Here is a 26,699-nt window from a genome sequence, read left to right as displayed (position 1 = left end):
GTTGTATTCGGTTTCGGTTATTTTGGATATAGTAATATAGTAACCATTTGGATATTTTTGAAATTTCGGTTCGGTTCGGTTCGGTTTCTTTCGGTTCGGTTTCGGTTTGGTTATTTAAATAAATAACCATAACTAACATAAATTATATTAACATTAACCAAATAAACCAAATATAACCAAAACTAACCGAATATAACCAAAATTAACCAAATATACAATAACAAAAATACAAAAAAGGGAAAAATATGGATTCAATTTTACAAAATAGTATTTAACTTTGTAAATTCAAAATAATAACATTTACATATATTGATTATTTAAAATATTTAATTGTTTTGAATCTAGAAATAATTTATATTTTAAGTTTATTTTATAGTTTTGCATAATATTAAGTATATAATATTTGATATCTTCTAGGTTTTCGGATATTTCGGTTAACCATTTAATTGTCGGTTCGGTTCGGTTCGGTTTCGGTTAGTTTGGATATAGATTTTTACTAACCATTCGGGTATTTGAAGAATTTCGGTTCGGTTCGGTTTGGTTTTTTTCGGTTCGGTTTCGGTCGGTTATTTGGTTATCGGTTATTTTGCCCAGCCCTAATTCTACCTGATAATACAAGCTTAAATTCCTCACTTTCTATTAAATTCCAATGAAACAAATTCATTATATATTTCAAAAGCAATGAACAACTTTATCATAGACAAAAGAGTGATTAAATGCAATAATTTAAGGCTGTACTATTTTGGAGAATATTTAAGATTTTAATTTTCTCTGAATCATATTTTGTAATTTAATAGTACTAGGAACATTTTATAAAATCTAAAATTTTGCAGTAAAATTTTATAACCAAATAACCCAAAATCTAAACTCATAATTAATATAATCAAGGCTGAAGGTAATTAGATGTGATTCAAAATGCTTAGAACTATTAAAAATCATCCGGAAAATACACAAAACACTTTTCAAAATAAGAAATTCNACGGTCTCACGAATCGCATTTCTATGAGAGAATTTATTACTTTGTCTGCCTATTCGCATACACATATGAAGAAATTAAATGTCCTTTTCCTTAATTAGTAATATAGCTTAATTAAATTCATATCCACTCTTTTTACTAAATTGGTGCTCTCTCTATGACTCTGTCTATTACACCACAAATATGAAATATGTATGTGTTTTTATCAGATTTAATCTTTGATTTGACCCAAAAAACTAAGTTAGACTCACAAATCTTCAAAAATTTATCAATTGATCTAAACGCTTAAACAAGATACATATTATTGTGTATAGTTATGGCGAAACTAAACAAATGTGGAAAGGGTGAATGATAAATTAAGTGGAATTAATGATGTGCCACTTAATTAAAATAGATAATGAAACTTATAGTGAAAAAACCACACTATGAGGCTTGGGTTTATTTGAAGTAAATAACTAAATTAATAATAATATTCGTATTATTTCAATCAAAACTGAATTTTGGTTCATGTGATTTTGTCCCTTTAATTTAATTTATTCCACATGCCAATTGTTTCCCACTACTTTTTTTTTCTGTTTCCAAATCGTAGGTTTACGGATGGGTTATCCTGTCTAAACTCTTTTTTTTTTTTGTAATTTATGAATTTTGGTTATTTTGGTTATCATGTGACTCTTTTTTTACGGATGTTATTTTGGTTTTGCTAAAAAGTAAAACCCAATCTAATACTTTAGTAATACATCAACATACATACATTCTCAGTGGATCGGTTTAATGTACATGATGTCACAAATGATGCATGGCGTGCTTGACGTGTAAATAACTGATACATGTACCGATTTGGGGATCAAGAGTCAATGCAAAAAAAAGTCAACTTAGAAAAGCACATTACCAAAACAAACAAGGTCCATGTTCAACTTCTTACGTACCCTCTTGGCTCTTGTTTTTCCTCGCACATTCTAAAGTTTCTAAACCAGTCAAGATCTTTGGGAATGAAACATATCTTTTCTAATTTACGTATGTATACATATATACTTAGTTCTTTTAACGAAAAATCAAAGACACCACCAGCTCATAAAGGATTTGGTTTTTTTTTTTATTTACAGAAAAATTGGTAATCTTGTTTTGTTTGTTTGGTATAAAAAACTACCAACTAATCTTTGATTACTTACATCATTATATCAATACATATGTATAATATGGAAATAAGAATCTTATAAACACGCTTGGTAAACGGGAGTGTAGCTAGATGATGATGATGATTCTTGATTCGCAACGTTCACCAATTGACCATGTGCAGCATATTCCTTGGTTACTTCCAAGGCCACAAGCTAATTAAAGAAAAAAAACTATTAAATAAAGTACATATCAAATCATTTTACTATATGATAAATAGGTAAGTTAAACAAACCACACCTTGTTCACAGCACATAGCTGAACAAAACCACGTGATCTGCCCAAAAAGCTTTTCTAACTAGTACACCGCATGCCATAAACTCTCAAATCAAATTATCAACATCCAAACAAAACAAAAACCAAAATAAGACATTATTCTACCTGATAATACAAGCTTAAATTCATCACTTTCTATTATAATGAAACAAATTTATTATATATATTTCAAAAGCAATGAACAACTTTATCATAGACAAAAAGAGTGATTAAATGCAATAATTTAAGGCTGTACTATTTTGGAGAATACTTAAGATTTAATTTTTTCTGAACCATATTTTGTAATTTAATAGTACTAGCTAGGAACATTTTATAAAATCAAAAAATTTGCTGTAAAATTTTATAACCAAATAACCCAAAATCTAAACTCATAATTAAGAAACAAGACTGAAGATAATTAGATGTGATTCAAAATGCTTAGAACTACTAAAAATCATCCGGAAAATACACAAAACACTTTTCAAAATAAGAAATTCATTTTCAAGAATTAGATTATTCTTTTGTGAAGCCAAAAGAAATTATTCTTTTGTAAGACCCACCAATCTCATACCATGCAAGCTTTTCTTCCAGTGCACCAATCCACTTTCCCCCTAAACAATTTAATTATAGTTTTGTTTTTGGCCATTAGGAAATCCAGTTTTCTTCTCTTTATTTTCATTGATTTTTTTTCTCTTTATATATTTATTTGTTAGAAAATAAATATTCTGCTGTCTGTCTCTGACAAACTCCACATGCATATGTGAAGGGGCACCAAAGACTTAAGAGACCCACCCACANTGGCGAAACTAAACAAATGTGGAAAGGGTGAATGATAAATTAAGTGGAATTAATGATGTGCCACTTAATTAAAATAGATAATGAAACTTATAGTGAAAAAACCACACTATGAGGCTTGGGTTTATTTGAAGTAAATAACTAAATTAATAATAATATTCGTATTATTTCAATCAAAACTGAATTTTGGTTCATGTGATTTTGTCCCTTTAATTTAATTTATTCCACATGCCAATTGTTTCCCACTACTTTTTTTTTCTGTTTCCAAATCGTAGGTTTACGGATGGGTTATCCTGTCTAAACTCTTTTTTTTTTTTGTAATTTATGAATTTTGGTTATTTTGGTTATCATGTGACTCTTTTTTTACGGATGTTATTTTGGTTTTGCTAAAAAGTAAAACCCAATCTAATACTTTAGTAATACATCAACATACATACATTCTCAGTGGATCGGTTTAATGTACATGATGTCACAAATGATGCATGGCGTGCTTGACGTGTAAATAACTGATACATGTACCGATTTGGGGATCAAGAGTCAATGCAAAAAAAAGTCAACTTAGAAAAGCACATTACCAAAACAAACAAGGTCCATGTTCAACTTCTTACGTACCCTCTTGGCTCTTGTTTTTCCTCGCACATTCTAAAGTTTCTAAACCAGTCAAGATCTTTGGGAATGAAACATATCTTTTCTAATTTACGTATGTATACATATATACTTAGTTCTTTTAACGAAAAATCAAAGACACCACCAGCTCATAAAGGATTTGGTTTTTTTTTTTATTTACAGAAAAATTGGTAATCTTGTTTTGTTTGTTTGGTATAAAAAACTACCAACTAATCTTTGATTACTTACATCATTATATCAATACATATGTATAATATGGAAATAAGAATCTTATAAACACGCTTGGTAAACGGGAGTGTAGCTAGATGATGATGATGATTCTTGATTCGCAACGTTCACCAATTGACCATGTGCAGCATATTCCTTGGTTACTTCCAAGGCCACAAGCTAATTAAAGAAAAAAAACTATTAAATAAAGTACATATCAAATCATTTTACTATATGATAAATAGGTAAGTTAAACAAACCACACCTTGTTCACAGCACATAGCTGAACAAAACCACGTGATCTGCCCAAAAAGCTTTTCTAACTAGTACACCGCATGCCATAAACTCTCAAATCAAATTATCAACATCCAAACAAAACAAAAACCAAAAAAAGACATTATTCTACCTAGGTCTGGGCATTCGGTTAACCATTCGGTTTCGGTTCGGTTGTATTCGGTTTCGGTTATTTTGGATATAGTAATATAATAACCATTTGGATATTTTTAAAATTTCGGTTCGGTTCGGTTCGGTTTCTTTTGGTTCGGTTTCGGTTTGGTTATTTAAATAAATAACCATAACTAACATAAATTATATTAACATTAACCAAATAAACCAAATATAACCAAAACTAACCGAATATAACCAAAATTAACCAAATATATAATAACAAAAATACAAAAAAGGGAAAAATATTGATTCAATTTTACAAAATAGTATTTAACTTTGTAAATTCAAAATAATAACATTTACATATATTGATTATTTAAAATATTTAATTGTTTTGAATCTAGAAATAATTTATATTTTAAGTTTATTTTATAGTTTTGCATAATATTAAGTATATAATATTTGATATCTTCTAGGTTTTCGGATATTTCGGTTAACCATTTAATTGTCGGTTCGGTTCGGTTCGGTTTCGGTTAGTTTGGATATAGATTTTTACTAACCATTCGGGTATTTGAAGAATTTCGGTTCGGTTCGGTTTGGTTTTTTTCGGTTCGGTTTCGGTCGGTTATTTGGTTATCGGTTATTTTGCCCAGCCCTAATTCTACCTGATAATACAAGCTTAAATTCCTCACTTTCTATTAAATTCCAATGAAACAAATTCATTATATATTTCAAAAGCAATGAACAACTTTATCATAGACAAAAGAGTGATTAAATGCAATAATTTAAGGCTGTACTATTTTGGAGAATATTTAAGATTTTAATTTTCTCTGAATCATATTTTGTAATTTAATAGTACTAGGAACATTTTATAAAATCTAAAATTTTGCAGTAAAATTTTATAACCAAATAACCCAAAATCTAAACTCATAATTAATATAATCAAGGCTGAAGGTAATTAGATGTGATTCAAAATGCTTAGAACTATTAAAAATCATCCGGAAAATACACAAAACACTTTTCAAAATAAGAAATTCATTTTCAAGAATTAGATTATTCTTTTGTGAAAGCCAAAAGAAATTATTCTTTTGCAAGACCCACCAATCTCAGACCATGCAAGCTTTTCTTCCAGTGCACCAATCCACTTTCTCCGTAAACAATTTAATTATAGTTTTGTTTTTGGCCATTAGGAAATCCAGTTTTCTTCTCTTTATTTTCATTGATTTTTTTTCTCTTTATATATTTATTTGTTAGAAAATAAATATTCTGCTGTCTGTCTCTGACAAACTCCACATGCATATGTGAAGGGGCACCAAAGACTTAAGAGACCCACCCACATTATTTTGTCCACATGGATGTGTAAGGAAAGCCTCTTTTTTTTCTTTTTTTTTTTCATTTATTATCTCCTTTCTCTGTTCACTAATTTATTAACATTTGTTAGTAAATTGTACCATCTAATTTGTTTGTAAGATATTAATAAAAAGTAGATGCATTCACCTCACCATTGGTGGTGACCATAAAAAGAAGCAAACAGACATCCACCCACTAGTTAGATAAACATATGTATATAGATTCTAGGATTGAAAAATCAAATAAACTACAAAATGAAGTGATTTATCCAATACTATCATTTTTTCCTTATTGCATAAATAAAAAAAAACGAATTTAATTTTTGGTCTGTGCTTTCATGTGCATCACTTTCATCAGAGATGCATAAAAACTAGATACCTCATTATTCCCAAGCAGATTTTTTCAGAGCTTTGTCATAAATTTTATCTTTAAAAAAAACTATTTACATTCTCTTACATGTATAAATCTATACGGATACACACGAATACATATGTACACGCATGTGTATGTGTACCTACGTACATTACATTATTACATAACCGATGTTTTTTATATATGCTTTGAAAAGGAGCTTCTCCATATAATTGTAGCCAGAGCTCTTTGCCTTTTTACAGACTTCACTTCTCTCAAAGACCACAAACCACAAAAAAAACTTTTCTTTCTTTCTTCTTCAAGGAACCCTCCAAGAGAACAGATACAGAGAAACCTAATTCCTTGTCTGGTCATAACTTCACAAGTAGCTTTACCTCTGTCTTAATGCTGGGTTCTTCTTTGTCCTCCTGTCTCTTCTTCTTCTTCTAAATTTACTTCCTCTGAGACACAAAACAGAGGAAAAGTCAGAAACTGGAGATTTTTCAAGAATTGGTAATGAGAGAATCTTAGAGTTTCAAAGTTTGTTAGAGTCAAAACACTTTCTGAAACAAGAGTAGAGAAGACAAAGAAGAACAAGAAGAAAAATGTCAGCTAAGCTTTTGTATAACTTGTCAGATGAGAATCCAAATCTGAATAAACAGATTGGGTGTATGAATGGGATCTTTCAGGTGTTTTACCGGCAACATTATCCACCGAGACGTGTTGCCGTCACCGGAGATGAGCTCAAGTCTCTGCCTTCAGGTAACATTCTCTTCTCTCTTATTAGTCTTTGCTTGCAAATGTCTTCTCCATTAAAACCTGCAAGGAGAAAAATTAAACGTTTCAAAGGAAAAAGTTCATTAACAGAATACATTGCTTTTTGTATTCTAGTTCCTGACTAAAATCCTAAATCCAAGGTTCAGTTCAGGACCACAACTATAGAACATGTCTTGTCTTTAGAATTTCTCTATAGGTGGTATACCTAACAGAACTATCTATTGGTTAAAAAAAGTTAATTTTGGTGGGGAATTCTTTTACAGGCAAAACAAGTGACAATGTCGGTGATATCAACATTTCAACGGATAACAAGGAAACGGTAATAATCGGTAACCAATAGAGAGAAATTGATAATTTCAATGGAAGAAAATGTATATTTAAAAAAGTGAAATTTACTGGAATTGCAGGAGAAGAGTAAGAAGAAGAAAGCTGCAGCAAAGGAGAAACATAAGGGAGTCTCCTCTGAATCATCCTCGAGGTTGTCGTTTTCTTCTTCACCATGCTCCTCTAGCTTCTCATCTGCAGATATTAGCACCACGGCTTCTCAGTTTGAACAGCCCTGTTTGATTCAAACGAACAATGGTGAGAATTCAGCAAGAGAACCGACCTATGGTTCGCCAAGGTGGGGTGGTTTAGTGATGCCGAGTGATTTGCGGGAGCTTGTNCACATTATTTTGTCCACATGGATGTGTAAGGAAAGCCTCTTTTTTTTCTTTTTTTTTTTCATTTATTATCTCCTTTCTCTGTTCACTAATTTATTAACATTTGTTAGTAAATTGTACCATCTAATTTGTTTGTAAGATATTAATAAAAAGTAGATGCATTCACCTCACCATTGGTGGTGACCATAAAAAGAAGCAAACAGACATCCACCCACTAGTTAGATAAACATATGTATATAGATTCTAGGATTGAAAAATCAAATAAACTACAAAATGAAGTGATTTATCCAATACTATCATTTTTTCCTTATTGCATAAATAAAAAAAAACGAATTTAATTTTTGGTCTGTGCTTTCATGTGCATCACTTTCATCAGAGATGCATAAAAACTAGATACCTCATTATTCCCAAGCAGATTTTTTCAGAGCTTTGTCATAAATTTTATCTTTAAAAAAAACTATTTACATTCTCTTACATGTATAAATCTATACGGATACACACGAATACATATGTACACGCATGTGTATGTGTACCTACGTACATTACATTATTACATAACCGATGTTTTTTATATATGCTTTGAAAAGGAGCTTCTCCATATAATTGTAGCCAGAGCTCTTTGCCTTTTTACAGACTTCACTTCTCTCAAAGACCACAAACCACAAAAAAAACTTTTCTTTCTTTCTTCTTCAAGGAACCCTCCAAGAGAACAGATACAGAGAAACCTAATTCCTTGTCTGGTCATAACTTCACAAGTAGCTTTACCTCTGTCTTAATGCTGGGTTCTTCTTTGTCCTCCTGTCTCTTCTTCTTCTTCTAAATTTACTTCCTCTGAGACACAAAACAGAGGAAAAGTCAGAAACTGGAGATTTTTCAAGAATTGGTAATGAGAGAATCTTAGAGTTTCAAAGTTTGTTAGAGTCAAAACACTTTCTGAAACAAGAGTAGAGAAGACAAAGAAGAACAAGAAGAAAAATGTCGGCTAAGCTTTTGTATAACTTGTCAGATGAGAATCCAAATCTGAATAAACAGATTGGGTGTATGAATGGGATCTTTCAGGTGTTTTACCGGCAACATTATCCACCGAGACGTGTTGCCGTCACCGGAGATGAGCTCAAGTCTCTGCCTTCAGGTAACATTCTCTTCTCTCTTATTAGTCTTTGCTTGCAAATGTCTTCTCCATTAAAACCTGCAAGGAGAAAAATTAAACGTTTCAAAGGAAAAAGTTCATTAACAGAATACATTGCTTTTTGTATTCTAGTTCCTGACTAAAATCCTAAATCCAAGGTTCAGTTCAGGACCACAACTATAGAACATGTCTTGTCTTTAGAATTTCTCTATAGGTGGTATACCTAACAGAACTATCTATTGGTTAAAAAAAGTTAATTTTGGTGGGGAATTCTTTTACAGGCAAAACAAGTGACAATGTCGGTGATATCAACATTTCAACGGATAACAAGGAAACGGTAATAATCGGTAACCAATAGAGAGAAATTGATAATTTCAATGGAAGAAAATGTATATTAAAAAAAGTGAAATTTACTGGAATTGCAGGAGAAGAGTAAGAAGAAGAAAGCTGCAGCAAAGGAGAAACATAAGGGAGTCTCCTCTGAATCATCCTCGAGGTTGTCGTTTTCTTCTTCACCATGCTCCTCTAGCTTCTCATCTGCAGATATTAGCACCACGGCTTCTCAGTTTGAACAGCCCTGTTTGATTCAAACGAACAATGGTGAGAATTCAGCAAGAGAACCGACCTATGGTTCGCCAAGGTGGGGTGGTTTAGTGATGCCGAGTGATTTGCGGGAGCTTGTAAGAAGCTCCATTCATAAGGAGACAAGAACCAGAGATGAAGAAGCCTTGTCTCAGCAGCCAAAATCAGCCAGAGCTAATGTGTCTCTTCTCAAAGAATCATCACCATCTCGGAGTTCTAACGGATGGAGCGAGGGGAGGAGAGTAGTGAAGCTGAAGGACAGTCCTCGGTTCTCTTACGATGAGAGGGAAACGAGAAAGACAGTCCCCAAGTTAAAAGAGACCCCAAGGTTGTCATTAGACAGCAGATCGAATTCCTTCAGAAGCGCAAAATCTAGTTGTTCACCAGAGCCGCAAGAGCTTGTAACGGGTCACAGAAGAACAACATCAAGCGTCGTTGCAAAACTGATGGGTCTTGAAGTCATTCCAGACGAACCTGTGGCCGTCCAGGATAGAGAGAATCGCTTCTGTGACTCCCCGAGGCCAACTTCTCGAGTGGAAATAGATCTACAAAGATCAAGAAGTTCTGATTCTATCAAGGAGATGATGCCTGCTAAGTTTCCTATGAAAGCAGCTCCATGGACGCAAGTGGATGGTGCAAAGAATCAAGTCAAAGCAGCAGACGCTACTACGCTGACAGTTTATGGTGAGATACAGAAGCGGCTTTCGCAGCTTGAGTTCAAAAAGTCCGAGAAAGACCTCAGAGCTCTTAAGCAAATACTCGAAGCGATGGAGAAGACGCAGCACTTAATAAGCAAAGATGATGACAACAAAACCAATTTTATGCAGAGAACTGATCAGCCAGTTCCATCTGCAACAAGCCCGTCATCAAAGAACTTCAAAGCTTCCTCTATCGTGGTTATGAAAGCAGCTGCGGCTCCAGTCTTCAAAGAGACAGGCATTTCTGGTTCTGCATCTTTCGCCCCGCGTAATGTTGCTTTAGCAAACATCAAGGTTGGAAACCTGAGGCAAACCCAGAACGTCATTCCGAGGAAGCAGAGTGCCATGGGTGTGACCCCGAGGCCGGGATTTTACAAGGGCCAGACAGATTCCACAATGAAAAGCGCTAGTACCAGACCTTTACAGTCGAAAAGTGACATGGCCAAGTCAGGGAAGATTCAGAAGCCTAGTGTCAGCCCAAGAACACCACCGAAGAAGCTCGGGTTCGAGAAGCAGTCTCGACCGACATCTCCAAAACCAGAACCGAACAAGAACCAAAGACAACAACAAATCAGTAGGCAACAGACAGAGTCAGCCTCACCGAGAAGAAAACAAGGGCTAAAATCTCGTGGCTTGCAGCAATCTGAAGACCGTTTAAGTGACGAAAGTAGTGACTTTAGAAGTCAAAGATCTGACAGCAACGTAAGCTTGGCTTCTAACCTTGATACTGAGGTTACAAGCAGGTATAACTTTGAGAGGAACAGCGACATCACAGAGCAGCACACCCCGAAACAAAGGGTATAAACTTGTCCCCTGTTGCAAATTCACTTTTCAAGTTATTCACTAGTGCATGTCTCACATAATCTCATCTATTTACCAATGCAGAGTCCAGAGTTGGGAATGAGGTCATTGCCAAAACCTCTGAAAGTTACAGTGGAGCAGCCCAGTCCAGTTTCAGTTCTTGATGTAGCCTTCGACGAAGATGATTCACCATCCCCTGTGAGGAAGATATCCATCTTTAAAGGTGAGTCACTGGGAAGGTTCAAAAAACTTCAAACTAGTATTCAATTTTTCTCCTGAGCCTACAAAATAATTATGATCATGTTGCAAGTTTTGTGTCTAATATTCTCACCTTTACTATCTTTCTTGCAACAGAAGACGACAATCTAAGTTCTGAAGAGTCCCAGTGGATGAACAAGCACAGCAACTTATGTAGATCAATTGTGTGGCCTGAGAGTAACGCGAGTCTAAAGCAGTCTGATGCCGAACTTATTGAGGGTTTAATGGAAGAAGATGGTGAATTCAAAAATGGTGACCACAAGTACGCAGCAGAGATACTGTCAGCAGCAGGGCTCCTAAGAGATATCGACTACAGCATGATAAGCATTCAGCTGCACCAAGCACACCTACCGATCAACCCGAACCTTTTCTTTGTACTGGAACAGAACAAGACAAGCAATGTGAGTCTACAGGACAACAAGCACAAAGGCAGAGGATACGGACAACAACAAACAGCGAACCTGATAGAGAGAAGCAAGAGGAAGCTCGTATTTGACACCATCAACGAGATCTTGGCTCGCAGATTTGCTGCAGATGGGTGTACGAAGCAACCATCCATAGTATCATCGATCAGCCGGCTAAGGATAACCGAAAAGAATTCAAGAGGGAAAGAGCTTCTGCAAACTCTGTGTTCAGAGATCGATCGATTACAACGAAACTCCAAGTGTATCTTGGATGAGGACGATGAAGACCTCATTTGGGAGGACCTACAAAGCCATGGCATGAACTGGAAGGAGATTGAAGGAGAGACACCGGGGTTAGTGTTAGACATTGAGAGGCTAATCTTCAAGGACTTAATTAGTGAAGTTATGACAAGTGCAGTTGCAGCTTTTCCAGGAATGCTCAGTGGGCAACCAAGGCAGCTTTTCCATTGCTAATATTCCTAATTAATCTTCACTTAGAATTGTAAATCAAGGAATCTAAATCATCCATTTTACAGAGTTGAGAGCATATGGTTTCTTGGTTCTCTGAACCCTTTCTTAGGTTCTCATCTTAATTGTTGATGTAAAGACTCAACTCAAGATAAAGCTCAATAATGTCATATTTTTTAAGAAGAATGTTTCAGCAGACCTCAATTAATATATAAAGAACAAACACCACCTCTCTTCCGACAATTTTGAATTAAGTTTGAATTACCAACCCTGCCACACCTAAAGGAATCAAGTTTAACTAGAATTGAGGATAGTTTCATTTAAAAAAAAAAAAGAATGTTTCACCAGCAAATGATGTTAAAGACCGAACACCCTTCTCTTCCTCTGGCAGTTCGAGTCAGTAAAAAAAATATTTTTCCCTAAAGGTCATGTATTCAATTGCAAACTATCACTAAACTCAGGATCCAAAGATATTCCGTCTACACTCTAAATGACAAAATACCTATTTTACATCTGTGTCAATACTTTCTCGCTTTTCTTCGAGTTCTACCTTCTTCTCCGTCTTGTCTCCATCCTCTTGAAACCAACCCTTTTCCTCTAAGCACTGGTTTATCGTCCAACACACAGGGGCTTTTCGAGTCTCAATCTTGAAACGAAGCAAAGCTTGTTGTGTTCTTGCACCATCTCTTTTATCTCCATCTTCCGTTTCAGCTAATCTGGTCTTGTCAGATATAGCATATGCCTCAAGTGCTGGAATGTGATGGGTTTTGCTCATACGTTTCTCAGGAACGTGGTCAGTGCTAATTTCTCCCTTTGTAAGCTCTGACGGGCAAAACACACGTGCCACGTTCTTCTCTCCAGCCCAAAGTGGTGCAGCAAGAAACGGGTTACCTTCCGGTTCCTCTGTTGGTTTCTGAACATCCTTTTGATCCATGGATTTCTGAACCTTTAATCTCTCGATATCGACAGACTGCTGCATACTCAACAAAGATTGTCCATTTTCTCTACTTTCCACATCCTCTTCTATTTTGTCAACATTCCCTTCTATTTTGTCAACATTAGTCTCCTCTGACCCGTTAGACATCTTGGTTTCAGGAAATGCCGGAAGCCAAACTGGAATATGCTCATCTGGTGGCTCTACTCCGATCTCCAAAAAGCTAGGAGCTGGTCTTTTTCCTCTGTTAAAAGGGAAACGAGGAAGAGAATAAACGAAAGGCAATTCCTCAGCTTCTCCGGTATAACGAATAATATCCTTGACTACACCAGAATCAGCGAGACAATGCTCAACATCATGAGCCCCGTCGAAACCAAGTCCAGATCCAAGATCCTCCAGTGCTTGAACAATGTCCAGAGCATTACCTTCTACTCTACCAGCCATATTAGCATAGAACTGCGCAGTCTTCCCAACGTTCTGGATGTACTTGATCACTACATCGGTAAATGTTTCAAGAGCAGTCTCTTGAAAAGAACTGAATCTCACACCTTCGCGTGCCTGTGACTCCTGATAACTGTTCATCTCAACGCTCTCACATATCTGCGCCACAGCCATTCTAGCGAGAGCATACTCAAAATCACTGCCACGAAAAACACTTCTTTTCCCGTGTACTTCTCTCCGCTGACTCCCACCCTCCCCTCCTCCATTGATCATGTTCAACCTTTATTACAACTTTATACAACGTAACATGTAGAACCATTTCTTGAATCAACCCAACGAAAAGCGCATTCCTTTAAGACCAAGTTTGGTTTAGCTCAATCCCAATCCCAACTAGGTTCTCATCTCGGTACCTTATAAAGCAACAAGAGGGAGAAATAAACATCAAATTCGACAATGTAAACAGAAATTGAACTAAGGAGATAAGAACCCAGATGCCCAATTCAAGAAACGAAAACTGAACTTCGATAAATATCAATTCTTTCATCCAATTAAAAACCAATCGTTACCCCAAGCGAAAACCCTAGAAACTCAGCGAGTCGGGTTCACCGATTAATTACGAATCCGTTAAAAGAGAGATGAAATGCTTACCGGAGAAGAAGACTTCCCCATTGTAAAAAAAAAACCACCCCGAGCAGCAGAATCAACTAGGAAGAAGGACCAGACAAACTCCGGCGAAGAAACTCAATGGGAAACCCTAACGAAAGGAGTAAAATTGGGAGAAATTTACTGGATTACGGAGGTACCAAGAAACCCAAATCGAAGCAGAAAGGCGCCAAATTCTAGGGCAGCGATGAAAGAAAAGAAAAAAACCCAGCTTAAACCCCTCGATCCAGAGAGAGAGATATTGAAACGAATGAGTTTTTCGACTAACTTATATAAGCGGAAGCAGATGATTAGAGAAAAGAGGGAATGATAATTTCACGACCGAGCAGATAGCGATCTCCGTGACAATGCTCTATCCATTTGACACCTGTCCTTCTTTTCTTGTGTGTTTTTTTTTTCTCTCCTTAATTTTTCATTACAAACAAGTTTTCCTATATTTTAATTTTAAATTCCAATCAAGAAATTTCTTAATTAAAAAATCAATCAAAATTTTATAGACTGTAATGAAAGTACCATGTAATAAGTGTTACTTTTGTATTTTTGTTACCACTAATGGCAAATTCAGTTAGTTATGTTCGTTATAAAGTCGCAACGACAGCGTTTCGTGACAAAAAAATAGTCGTTACTATATTTTTTAACTTTAAATTCTAATCAAAAAATAATAATTAAAATTTTATACCTAAAGTATCATCATCATGTAATAAGTGTTAGTTTTGTTACTACTAATGGTAAATTCAGTTAGTTTTGTTCATTATGAAATCGCAACGACAACGTTTCGTGATAAACAAAATAGCCATTACATTTTCGTAATTTATTTTTAATCTTTTTTTTCGAAATCTTTTTTTACATTTTTGGAAATACCGCAAAAAAACATCTCCAACCTCTCAAACATTCAAACTCTTTTATAAAAATAGTGATAGCTTTTAATTTAATAAGTTTTTGGTTTTAAATTTTGTGCAGATAGCTCTGTTCAACACAAAATCGTAGTAACAACAATTGATGATTGAAATAGTTTTTACTTTTTTTAAATATATACTTTTGTTTCTTTTATCTTATATTCCTACAAATTTTTTCTATGATTATGAAGATGTTGCATAAAGACAATGATAACCATTTTAACTCAAAATAACTGCTGTTGGAATGTTGGATAAACATTAATCTTCATTCTAAAATTGATAAAATTTACAGTAGTTTTTAATATAACACATCTATGTCTTTGATTATATAGGTTTTTAGTTTAGTTAATCGAGGCAAAAGGCAAAAATTAATTTTAATAATTGCTTATTGAATTGGATTCGATATTTTTTAATTTGTTGACCAGAGAAATTTTTTTTTTATATTCAAAATTATGAATGAAAATTCCATATGTAGTCAAGATGTGAAGTCTACATATGATGATGACAAAAAGCTGTTATTATGATAGGGCTCCATGGGCTTTTTCTGCTAGTAAACATTTTTTCTAAGCAGAGGCCTGAGACTTTGGGCCCAAAATTGATCCTATATAAAAGTAGTCGAACCGCAGTTTCCCACTGGTCCGAGTACCCGGTCTGAACTAAACCGGGAAAGGAGGTCAATTCCGTAATTTAAATAATATCCTTAAACCCTGTGTCTAGGTGATTCTTCCCCACTCCAGCCAGAACCCTAATTTATCAGAGTCCCATTCGGAGAAGTCAAGAGGCAAAACAAAAAAAATGGATGTCGACGGAGAAGATGTATCAAGAAGACTTCACGTTAAGTTCGTGACGAAGCTTGACTCACCGTTCAAAGTTCCGGTCAACTCCGTCGCCATCCCTTCCAATGTCACTCGTCTCGGCCTTTCTTCCATTGTCAATTCTATTATCCAATCGGGTAGACTCTCTTCTCTCCATATCTCCACTGTACCTCGTTAATTTTTGTAGGGATTGTAGTTTTCAATTGTTAATGTTACTAGAGAGTGGTATAGGTCTATCTAGGAACTTGTTTGTTCTTATGAATTAGAGAGCGTACATGAAAATATCTTTTAATTTTTTAACTGGATTATGTAATAGTCTTCTTGTAATGATTATGTATTGAGGTGTATGATGAGATTATCTTTGGATGAACAGATAATCCTGAGTGGAAAACTGAGCCATTTGATTTCCTGATTGATGGGGAGCTTATTCGGATGTCACTCGAAGAGTTTCTTCTGGCCAAAGGAATATCAGCGGTAATATTTTGAATCCTAGTCTTTCAACTGTTTCACACCAACCTTGTTGTACATTTCATTTCCTGAGGCTTAGCAAATATTGGCCTTTAATTTCAATGGGGCGTCTACAGCTATATATAATTAATCTGTAGCTCTTTATCTTGGAAACATATACTTAATTAACTTCTTTGGTTCCTGCAGGAACGAACTCTTGAAATCGAATACATAAGGGCTGTGACACCAAGGAAGGAGGAAGAACCCTCGTTGCATAATGACTGGGTCAGTGCGGTTAATGGTTCTTCTCCCAGGTATAGTTTTTTTTTCTTCTACTGCTTTACTTTATGATGTATAATGGCCCTGTAAGTTGCCGTCTTTTATGAGTTATTTTTCTGTTACACCAGTAAATTAATTTTCAAATGTCTTATTCGATTTTTTTTGCATAACCACCTGTTGGTTGATGCCATATGGTAAATTATAGAACTGATACTGACTGCCATATCATTGTTCTTAGAATTATACTTAATTTGTTCCTTCTGTGGATTTAGCTTAACACTAAACAATTCAGGTGATCAAATAGCTGTTAATAGAGTATTAGTCATTTGTTCTTGTTAATAAATTTTGTGTTTTTGGTTGCCTTGATCTCGCTTTTGTCACTTGCAGGTTCATTTTGACTGGCTGCTATGACGGTTTAGGAAGGTAATCATTTGACTCATCTATTCTATCTTGTATGCATCCAGTTATCTTCTGTCTTTTTGTATTGCTTTCAACATTTGCAAGAATCTTAAATTATTTAGTTTTTCTTCTTGATAAGGGTATGGAGTTCTGCTGGATCGTGTTCACACATATTAGAAGGCCACTCTGGGGCTATCTCCTCTGTTGCTGTAGTTAATTCCAAAGGTATGAGCATAGCATGAGAACTCTGTACTATGCGTGTTCTGTACTAACAAATGCTATTAACAAAAAGGATTTTTTCTTTTTTTGCCCATCAATCACTTCCTTACCTTTTCTAACTTTTGTCTTTTGGTGTTGATTCTTGCATCCAGATGCAGAAACTGTTACTGTAGCCACTGCCTCTAAAGATCGGACATTGAGATTGTTTAAGGTAAAGATAGATAATATAGCATACTTAAAACCAAAAGGTTATTTTCATCCGACTTAAATCATCTCTGCCTGTATGAAGTTTGATGCAGATGAATCTGTCGACTCTTCTACAAGAGTTACGGCTTACAAAATATTACGTGGGCACAAGGCGTCAGTGCAAAGTGTTTCAGCTCAGAAATCCGGGGACATGGTTTGCTGTTATTCCTTGCACTTTACTTGTGTTTTGCAAGCGAGTCTAATTTACTATATATCTTCGAGCTGACCATATTTTTGTTGTATAATGTAATTTAGGTTTGCTCAAGTTCATGGGATTGCACTATCAATCTATGGAACACGAATCAGTCTACCTCAGAAGGGGAGTCAGTACCAGTGAAGAAAAGAAAAGGGAATAATCAGGCTGACGAATCTCAATCAGAGGTACCCGCAATAAAGTCTGGATGATATGCAAAATCTTTTGAAACGTTCAATCTGCTCTTCAAATCAAGAGAAAGAGAGAGAGATGTACTCCAGTAGTTGTGTTTTTTTTCAGTTCTAGTGTCTGATATCAATTATGATATTGAATTTCTTACAGGGAGAGGCGGTGACTACACTTGTTGGACACACACAGTGCGTCTCATCAGTTGTTTGGCCAGAGCATGATGTAATTTATTCCGCTTCATGGGACCATTCTGTAAGGAGATGGGACGTTGAGACAGGGAAAGATTCTTTGAATTTGGTATGCCTTCTCACTTTCCTTTTCATCATATATTTTAATACAGTAGACACGTCGTTGTTGTAAAAATAGTGCTTTTAAGTTGTTTCCACCAAAGCTTAGAGCCGGTTTGTTTCTGTCAAATTCTAGTTTTGTGGAAAAGCTCTCAACACGGTTGATGTTGGCGGGGAAGGTTCTGCACTTATAGCTGCTGGGGGCTCAGATCCAATCCTTAGAGTATGGGATCCTCGTAAGCCAGGTAAGAGATCCATACGCACACACGCCAAATCAATTACCAGACCGGGTTTGTATGACACGGTTGATAAACTCTTTTCATTAACTCTGTAGGAACATCCGCTCCCATTTTTCAATTCTCTTCACACTCATCATGGATTTCCGCCTGTAAATGGCACAGAAGCTCTTGGTATCACTTGCTCTCCGCTTCCTATGATGGCAAAATCATGCTCTGGGATCTTAGAACCGCTGTAATAACAAAGCACACACACTCCTTTCCGCTGTAACCCACAGTTTTCCCTCTTTTGACACAAGTTTTCTTCCTTTTGCAGTGGCCATTATCAATTATCGAGACACACAATGACAAGGTAAAGTAAAGACAATCGTATCTTCGATTGTCTACTCTTATAGTTTTCTTCGTTACTAATGGTGCCAAAATACTTGGATTGAAAGGTTTTATCTGCGGACTGGTGGAAAGGAGAGAACGTAATCAGTGGAGGAGCAGACTCTAACTTGCGGATTTCTTCCGGAATCGCAATTTCTTAAAAGGTATGGAATCCTAAATCTTTTTTACCATAAATGATCCTACATAAAATGTGGAACAAAGAAACACTAGTCAATCAATTTCTTAAGAGATCTGAAATCCGAAATCTTTCGACTAATTCTTTTCTTACATGAAATGTGATATTCAGAAACATATTGATCAACGAGTCCCCCCGATCTTGGAAGGAGACTGTTGTAAGTTCTACTGGAGGAAGCTTATTGTCTTTAATGTTTTGTATACTCTTCAAATTTTGAAATGTTGAATTAAATTATACTTTCTGCTGGGAAGCAATTCTATCGGTTATTAGAAAAGTTGTATTTGTTTGTGTTGTTGTCTGACATGCTATTTTTGTTATGCTTCCTTTGGCGGAAAAGTAAAACTCGAAGATGATCACCTACTTTACATTAAAAATACTGAATACAACGAATTGACGTATAATAAGTGTGAGTGCAACGAAGACCATTATTTAGGATCCGACTAATGTATGAACCAAATCCTTGCAATTAGTTACAAACAATAGGGATCTTATCTCATTTCTTCATAAATATTAAAACGTATTACGACGTATACGAGTATTTTTGTCTGTAATGGAAATCGAAATGCTCACTACATAAGTCTTTTTAAGACCCAAACCAAAACCAAAACCAAAACCACTCCACAAAGAAAAAAGAAAAAAAAAGTTTGTTCGTTCTTTTCCCATGAGATTTCGATGTTGCATTTCCAACATATTTCTCTTTGGAGTTTTCCAAGACAGAACTTCATCATAGAGTCATATTTTCCAACGTGGCCAACATTGCTAATTCGAGTTTTTAAATGAAAACTTATATACTACAGACTGATATATGTTGTTATTTCTTTTTTTAACATCAATCTTATAAATTTTCCTCTTTCGAAGGGTTAATTAGGCCTGGGCATAATATCCGAATCCGAAAAAACCGATCCGAATCCGAGCCTAAAAATCCAATCCAATCCGAACTGAAAATTTAGAAATATCCGAACGGATTCTAAATTTAAGGATCCGAAAATCCAAATCTGAACCCGATCCGAACCGAAATCCGAATGGATATCCAAACATGCCCAAAATATAAGTTGTAATAACTTAGGTGTCTAAAAGTTTAATTTTTTGGATATTTTAAATATTTTTATGAATTACAACTATTTTTGAGTATATTTAGGTAAAAAATAAGTGTATTTTTTAGATATTTTAGTTCATTTCAAGTAGTTTAAATAGATTTGGACAGAAAATTTTAGATTTTTGAGTACTTCGGATAACCGAATCCAAATCCGAAAATCCAATCCGAATCCGATCCGAATCCAAAATTTGAAAATATCCGAACGGATTTTAGAATTATAGATCCGAAAAATCCGATCCGATAATCCGAACGCCAGGGCTAGGGTTAATGGAGGAATGAAATATCGTAGAATACATATATTAGATGTATGATATATATTTTACTTGCAATCATATTTCATATATCTTCCAAAGGATATAGTTTTAAACATTACAAATGAAAATGCATATCTTCGGCAAAAAAAAAAAAAAAAAAAGAAAGAAATATCAAAAACTGGTCCTGGATCCTGGGAGATTACTAGGCCTAGCCCACTACTTCCTTAGTAGCAGAAAAAAAAAATGTATAAATAAACATCGTGTTTTATTCCAACAAAAAAGAAAATGAATATCTTGTTGAAACTATTATCATTAATCAGTTAACTTATTGTTTTAAAAAATCAAAACCACACTGACTACGAAAATAAAATGTTATTACCCGAAACTACCCCTGGCTCACTCCACGATTGTTAACTGCTTTGGTTTATTATATCAAGTGAGAGTCGAGGGTAAAAACGTATTTCAAAGTAGGTAAAAAACCTTAATAATCATTTTAATGTTCTCGAAAAAAAAAAAGGATGGAAAATTCCAGGGGAAGATTTCTCAATTACTAACTTTCCCCGCCAATTGCATCTCTTACTAATTTCCTCTAAATTCTTCCCTAATTCCCAAATCTAGGTCTCAATTCTCTCCATGACTCTTCACACTTGCTTCAATCCCCCTCAAATTCCTCTTTGATTCTTCGAATTTTTCCGGAATCTGAATACCTAGAAACCCTAATTTTTTGAATTCGTGACTACAGTTCGATCCCGAAGATGAGCAATCAAAGCAGTTCCGGCTGGGGTTCGACTTCGACTTCGACTCAGTTCGGGATTGGTTTGGCTAATACTGTTCAGTCCGAGGCTGCTCCTAACTTGCCGCTACCGTCGTTACCTTTATTCTGCGGTGCCGCTGAGCCTGGGGAGTTCAAGCTCTTCGATGAGGTTGCCCAACGTAGTGGTTACAGGTCGTTGGATCGCAGTGAGATTCTAGCGCAATCCAGTAGAATCGCANCTTCACACTTGCTTCAATCCCCCTCAAATTCCTCTTTGATTCTTCGAATTTTTCCGGAATCTGAATACCTAGAAACCCTAATTTTTTGAATTCGTGACTACAGTTCGATCCCGAAGATGAGCAATCAAAGCAGTTCCGGCTGGGGTTCGACTTCGACTTCGACTCAGTTCGGGATTGGTTTGGCTAATACTGTTCAGTCCGAGGCTGCTCCTTACTTGCCGCTACCGTCGTTACCTTTATTTTGCGGTGCCGCTGAGCCTGGGGAGTTCAAGCTCTTCGATGAGGTTGCCCAACGTAGTGGTTATAGGTCGTTGGATCGCAGTGAGATTCTAGCGCAATCCAGTAGAATCGCAAATATGCTTCACGAGACTGACGTTTCTTATCTGTAAGCGATCGATCTATCGTTTTTATATTTGGCAACTATAATTCGCTTCTGGGAATCAGAAACAAGTTTGTGTTCTTTGTCAATTGGATTGGTGAAATTTGGTTTGAGAATCTAATACATGAATCTAACTCGTTGTTAGTACTGTTAATTTGATTATCTCGTGTTTCATATGTGAAGCTAACGGATCAGCTAATTTACGATAATCTGTTGTTTTATTGGCTTGATTTTGTACAGGTTAGTAATATAAAGAAGAATATATAATGTTTACGTCTTCAGGTTTTGGTAATTTTGCTGGTGAAGTGATCAGTAACATATTGTTCTGTACTGGTTAAAGCGGTTATTTTCAAAGCTAACCTTGAATTAAGTGATGCTGGAGGGCACTTTCTGTTTCACGGGGAAAGTCATATCGAGAATAACTTATTTTTTCTCTGAATTTTATCTTACAGGGATCTTCGAAACGAGGCTATGGCTCTTAATCGTGATTCTGTGGAGCATTCTCAGTTATACGATCAAGTTCTACGATGCAATCCTGGAGCATTTGAGTATGTTATCCCCGGTAAATGAAACCTTCTCATTTTTTCCTTTTTTGGCTGAACTGTCCTATGGAGTAATTACAGATTTCGGGGGAAATATTGAAGAATCCTTTATGTTTTTTCAAATATTTGGTACGCATTTAAGATGCATTTAAGAAGTGATCTTCCTTCTTTGTTCATCCAGTCAGGTGGTATTGGAACCTCTATTCCACGTTCCATTGTGCTATGCTTTTCTAGTTGTTTGGTTGTTATTGCGTTTGTGTATAATAGAGATTCAACATGTTTGGGTTTATTATTTATCACTATTTTTAAATTAATCAGGTCCGACCTGCGATTCAGTCTTTACCAATGAAGAGCCTCAAAAGATAACTTCTGAGCTAAGTGTTCCTGTCCAGATTCAACGGCAGACGGATAATCATTTAGCTAGGAATATACAACCTGAACCTGTGAAAAGGGTATTGCGATCAAATCATCTTGAAGATCATAGTTTGCACCACGAACCTTTGACAAACCAGTCACCGAAAGATGTTTCTGCGTATCATGACTCTCGGCCTGAAACGAGTACCATGAATGTAAGACCATTATCATAATCGTCACCTACAAGTGGCTTTCTTATGTGTGGGCATAACCAAATTAAATTGCAGGAAATTTCTGCTTCCAAGAAGCCAAAGGGAAAGAAGAAACGTAAAGATGACTCGTTTTCAGTTCAACCAGATCCATCTGTGCTGCAAGGTCTTTTTGTCCTCGTTTCCTTGTTTTCATTGCATTTACCCCTACCCTCTAACTAATTGTAGTTTCTTAACTCTTGTTTAGAGTCCATTGTAACAAGCTTTTGTGAGATGTTGGAAGACTTCTGTGGCAGAGCTGAAGTCTCTGGTGATGATAGGGATGAAGCAGAGTGGTCATCAGTGCCTGTTGATGAAGTCCGTGTTCTTGTAAATGAATTGATGACTATACGGTCGAAAATGCTTCTGCATATGGTACCTGTTGATATTCTATCGAGGTTATTGCACACTCTGGATCATCAGATACACAGGGCAGAAGGCTTGTCCATTTATAGTGAACATGTGAGTAATTTTCTGTTTGGCTCTCTATATGCTCCTCTCATGCTTTACAGTTGTGGGGATTCTCTCATGTTGCAGTTGACTCATGGACTATTTTATCATACAATTTAGCTTTCAATCAAATTCATCATTTCCCTGATCGAAATATAGTTTCTTAGACTTGCAAGGATGCATTAATGATTTATTTCTTCTGCCTGTGTGTTGAATTATCACTTTTAATCTTAGAGGTGACAAATACGTTTTTTCTTTTTCTTTTTACCTAACATTTTCTACGCAATAACATTTCAGGCAGATTCAGATTCAGTGTTATTGGTTCTTGGTGCCCTTGAGTCAATCCATGCATCACTTGCAGTGATGGCCAACAGTGATATGCCAAAGCAGCTCTACAAGGAGGAGGTGAGGGCTTCTTAAGTGTTTGTTTTCCCTGAAGTCTGCTAATTTATTATCTGCACACTGCTACCGTTTGACCATATTTGTGACTCATCTTTATCTCTATACTTTTCTCAATCAGATAATTGAGAGAATTCTGGAGTTTTCTAGGCACCAAATGATGGCTGTTATGTCTGCTTATGATCCATCATACCGTACTGCAAGTAAACCGGTAGAAAATGTTGCATTTGAAGGTTGTTTTTCCAATTTAATTTGGAAGTTTTATTTGCTATAAATATTCTGTTTCAATGCATGGCATGTCATTCCCTATTCTGAAACTTGATAATTATCCTAGTATGTAAGCACAATGATTGTGCCGCAGGCATACTATGCTGTTTTCAATGTTCTCATTTATACTCCACAAGTTATGTTCTTATTAATTCTAATATATCGATGTGCCACATGCTCTTCTAGGTGATGATGATGATGATCACGATCATGACATGGGCTCAGCCAGCAAAAGGCGGCGCATAGGAAAGATCGGCAAAGTGAAGAAGTCGGCAGTGAACAGGTTTACTGATTAATACCCATTTGTTTGTGATATTAGTTCATTTTCCCATTCGTTCAAAAAAAAAAAAAAAAAAGGTTCATTTTCCCATCTGCTATTTCTGTTTGTAGGATCTCTGGAGCAGTGAATACTGCACAACAGAAACTTTGCACTATTCTTGGCTTACTCAAGGACCTGTTGTTGGTAGAAAGGTTGTCTGACAATTGCATTTTACAATTGTTGAAGACAAGTATTACGACATTTCTGGTGGAAAACATCCAACTTCTACAACTGAAATCAATTAGCTTAATCGGTGGTGTAAGACTTTCCATTTACTCCATATCTTTGCTGTGTTTTCTGTTCTAAAGGTCAGTGTCTTCCCGTTAGTAATATTCTTAAAATATTTTTAAATGTCTGCTTTAATGCAGATATACAATTCATNTATATTCTGTATCAATGCATGGCATGTCATTCCCTATTCTGAAACTTGACAATAATTGTGCCTTGCGGCATGCTATGCTGTTTTCAATGTTCTCGTTTATACTCCACAAGTTATGTTCTTATTAATTCTAATATATCGATGTGCCACATGCTCTTCTAGGTGATGATGATGATGATCACGATCATGACATGGGCTCAGCCAGCAAAAGGCGGCGCATAGGAAAGATCGGCAAAGTGAAGAAGTCGGCAGTGAACAGGTTTACTGATTAATACCCATTTGTTTGTGATATTAGTTCATTTTCCCATCTGCTATTTCTGTTTGTAGGATCTCTGGAGCAGTGAATACTGCACAACAGAAACTTTGCACTATTCTTGGCTTACTCAAGGACCTGTTGTTGGTAGAAAGGTTGTCTGACAGTTGCATTTTACAATTGTTGAAGACAAGTATTACGACATTTCTGGTGGAAAACATCCAACTTCTACAACTTAAATCAATTAGCTTAATCGGTGGTGTAAGACTTTCCATTTACTCCACATCTTTCCTGTGTTATCTGTTCTAAAGATCAGTGTCTTCCGGTAGTAATGTTCTTAAAATATTTTTAAATGTCTGCTTTAATGCAGATATACAATTCATATGCTCAACACCGAACGTATGTGATAGATGAAATATCTCAATTACTATGGAAGTTACCTTCCTCGAAACGAGCATTGAGAGCGTATCTTCTCCCTGATGAAGAACAGAGGCAGATTCAAATGGTCACTGCTTTGCTTATTCAGTTGGTTCACAACAGCACAAGCCTTCCTGAAACCTCGAGACAGGCTTCGAGTGGAAACTCCATACTGGATATCCCAGTTGATGTTGGCTACCTAACTAAATGTCATGAAGCGGCTACAGAAACATGTTGCCTCTTCTGGACTCGTGTCCTTGAACGATTTGCCAGTTTTAAGGGTCAGGATGCTTCAGAGATCAAATTGATTATTGAGAATCTTGTTATAGATTTACTGACAGCATTAAATATTCCTGAATATCCATCCGTGTCTCCTATCCTTGAGGTAATTGTACTGTGTTACTGTGTTTTTTCTAGTTACAAGTCAATGTTTTCTTCCACACTGACAGGTCAAATCTTGCAGGTTCTCTGTGTCATACTGCTGCATAATGCAGGGTTGAAATCAAAAGATATCTCGGCTCGATTAATGGCCATTGACTTGCTAGGTACAATTGCTGCAAGGTTAAAACGTGATGCTGTCCTCTGCAGTAAAGAAATTTTCTGGACGTCACTAGAATCTGATAGTGAAACTAGCGTCGACCAAGTTTGCGCAAAAGATTGCGCTGTTTGTTTAGGTAAAACGGCTGGGAGCTTATTGGTCTGTCAAATCTGTCAAAGGCGGTTTCATGCTGACTGTTTGGGTTTAAAGGAACTAGACATTCCAAGTCGAAATTGGCACTGTCCGTTTTGCGTGTGCAAGAGGCAACTTCTTGTACTACAGTCTTACTGCAAGACGGACACCAAGAGTACTGGTAAGTTGGAATCAGAAGAAAACATCGAAAACTCAAATATGATCACGAAGACTGAAGTTGTGCAACAGATGCTCTTGAATTACCTNGTTCATCTTCATGCAATCCATCAGCCAGGTCACTTCAGAACCAAATCAAAGTCTTCAGCAAAAGAGTTCGATAAACATGTCGGGGAAAAATGATCATACTAATAGTACTCTCACACAAGCTAGACTTGGTGTCTCTAGGATCTACAAGCTTATCCGTGGAAACCGGATTTCTCGTAACAAATTTATGACTTCGATTGTTCGCAAGTTTGATAATCCAACATGGAGTGAATCAGTAATATCCTTTCTGAAGTAAGTAATTGCTGCTACAGAGAAAAACCTTTACAGTCTCTTTGTGGTAATATAAAAACTAACTTTACTGTTTCTCTTTACAGGTATTGCACCGAAACCCTTGCCTTGCTTCCATTCACATCACCTGATGAGCCGCTGTATCTTGTATATTCCATAAACCGAGTAATGCAAATTCGGGCTGGTGCAGTCGAGTCAAATTTGAAGGCTTTGTTACATAAAGATTCCACAAAGACTCAGCACGGAAATGGAACATACCAACAACATTCGATTCCGGGACATATGCACATGATGGATCTAAACACTAGAATCCAAGATGAACCGATGCATTGGAATTCCTATGGCCATCCAACTCCAATTGACCTCAATGGAGCAGCATACCAAAATCCAAGGGATCAGTTCACTTCATATCAAGTCCATAATGGGAACGCAGATGTGCACAATACGACCTCATCTG

General features: G+C 36.0%; 4 protein-coding genes and 1 long non-coding RNA gene across 5 annotated transcripts in view; 3 read left to right on the top strand and 2 right to left on the bottom strand.

Annotated features, from left to right (window-relative positions):
• LOC104705836 lies at positions 6,494–7,554 on the bottom strand. The gene is made up of 4 exons (XR_754376.2): positions 7,506–7,554; positions 7,295–7,417; positions 6,820–6,940; positions 6,494–6,582 (listed from the first exon to the last, which is right to left on the bottom strand). It is a non-coding gene; the product is annotated as an uncharacterized LOC104705836 (long non-coding RNA).
• LOC104705838 (protein LONGIFOLIA 1-like) lies at positions 8,198–12,011 on the top strand. The gene is made up of 5 exons (XM_010421922.2): positions 8,198–8,692; positions 8,971–9,026; positions 9,115–10,767; positions 10,855–10,993; positions 11,125–12,011. Exons 1-5 carry the CDS (start codon positions 8,536–8,538, stop codon positions 11,904–11,906), a joined length of 2,787 nt encoding a protein of 928 aa, XP_010420224.1. The 5' UTR covers positions 8,198–8,535; the 3' UTR covers positions 11,907–12,011.
• On the bottom strand, positions 12,194–14,232 carry LOC104705835. Its single transcript, XM_010421920.2, has 2 exons — positions 13,924–14,232; positions 12,194–13,685 (listed from the first exon to the last, which is right to left on the bottom strand). The coding sequence occupies exon 2, from the start codon at positions 13,546–13,548 to the stop codon at positions 12,403–12,405; it is 1,146 nt and encodes a 381-aa protein (XP_010420222.1). The 5' UTR covers positions 13,549–13,685; positions 13,924–14,232; the 3' UTR covers positions 12,194–12,402.
• LOC104705834 (ribosome biogenesis protein WDR12 homolog) lies at positions 15,556–19,001 on the top strand. The gene is made up of 14 exons (XM_010421919.2): positions 15,556–15,786; positions 16,023–16,123; positions 16,304–16,410; positions 16,763–16,798; positions 16,914–16,999; positions 17,146–17,204; positions 17,283–17,393; positions 17,495–17,620; positions 17,775–17,918; positions 18,045–18,153; positions 18,243–18,379; positions 18,461–18,496; positions 18,582–18,677; positions 18,821–19,001. The coding sequence occupies exons 1-13, from the start codon at positions 15,630–15,632 to the stop codon at positions 18,672–18,674; spliced, it is 1,302 nt and encodes a 433-aa protein (XP_010420221.1). The 5' UTR covers positions 15,556–15,629; the 3' UTR covers positions 18,675–18,677; positions 18,821–19,001.
• The window catches only part of LOC104709151 (nipped-B-like protein), an 11,723-nt gene continuing 6,103 nt past the window's right edge, over positions 21,080–26,699 (top strand). Inside the window, exons 1-13 of the mRNA XM_019228646.1 lie at positions 21,080–21,437; positions 21,884–21,993; positions 22,292–22,542; positions 22,615–22,702; positions 22,784–23,037; positions 23,323–23,430; positions 23,546–23,657; positions 23,878–23,974; positions 24,717–24,903; positions 25,013–25,444; positions 25,523–26,061; positions 26,135–26,245; positions 26,329–26,677. Of these exons, the coding sequence (XP_019084191.1) occupies positions 21,169–21,437; positions 21,884–21,993; positions 22,292–22,542; positions 22,615–22,702; positions 22,784–23,037; positions 23,323–23,430; positions 23,546–23,657; positions 23,878–23,974; positions 24,717–24,903; positions 25,013–25,444; positions 25,523–26,061; positions 26,135–26,245; positions 26,329–26,677 (2,907 nt within the window). The 5' untranslated portion in view covers positions 21,080–21,168. The remainder of the gene's footprint in view (positions 21,438–21,883; positions 21,994–22,291; positions 22,543–22,614; positions 22,703–22,783; positions 23,038–23,322; positions 23,431–23,545; positions 23,658–23,877; positions 23,975–24,716; positions 24,904–25,012; positions 25,445–25,522; positions 26,062–26,134; positions 26,246–26,328; positions 26,678–26,699) is intronic.

Source organism: Camelina sativa, chromosome 8 (genome assembly GCF_000633955.1).
Source record: "Camelina sativa cultivar DH55 chromosome 8, Cs, whole genome shotgun sequence".
Taxonomy (NCBI): Eukaryota; Viridiplantae; Streptophyta; class Magnoliopsida; order Brassicales; family Brassicaceae; genus Camelina; species Camelina sativa.
The sequence above is the reverse complement of the archived record's forward strand: the minus strand, read 5'-3'. Positions and strand labels throughout refer to the sequence as shown.

What these genes read in the sequence shown, in the direction of transcription:
- LOC104705838 (XM_010421922.2), top strand. Translation starts at nt 8,536, where the DNA reads ATGTCGGCTAAGCTTTTGTATAACTTGTCAGATGAGAATCCAAATCTG. An exon ending in GCTCAAGTCTCTGCCTTCAG is followed by an intron (nt 8,693 to 8,970) that starts GTAACATTCTCT and finishes ATTCTTTTACAG; the next exon opens with GCAAAACAAGTGACAATGTC. An exon ending in GAAGATATCCATCTTTAAAG is followed by an intron (nt 10,994 to 11,124) that starts GTGAGTCACTGG and finishes TTCTTGCAACAG; the next exon opens with AAGACGACAATCTAAGTTCT.
- LOC104705835 (XM_010421920.2), bottom strand. Translation starts at nt 13,548, where the DNA reads ATGATCAATGGAGGAGGGGAGGGTGGGAGTCAGCGGAGAGAAGTACAC.
- LOC104705834 (XM_010421919.2), top strand. Translation starts at nt 15,630, where the DNA reads ATGGATGTCGACGGAGAAGATGTATCAAGAAGACTTCACGTTAAGTTC. An exon ending in GGAAAGATTCTTTGAATTTG is followed by an intron (nt 17,919 to 18,044) that starts GTATGCCTTCTC and finishes GTCAAATTCTAG; the next exon opens with TTTTGTGGAAAAGCTCTCAA. An exon ending in TCGAGACACACAATGACAAG is followed by an intron (nt 18,497 to 18,581) that starts GTAAAGTAAAGA and finishes TTGGATTGAAAG; the next exon opens with GTTTTATCTGCGGACTGGTG.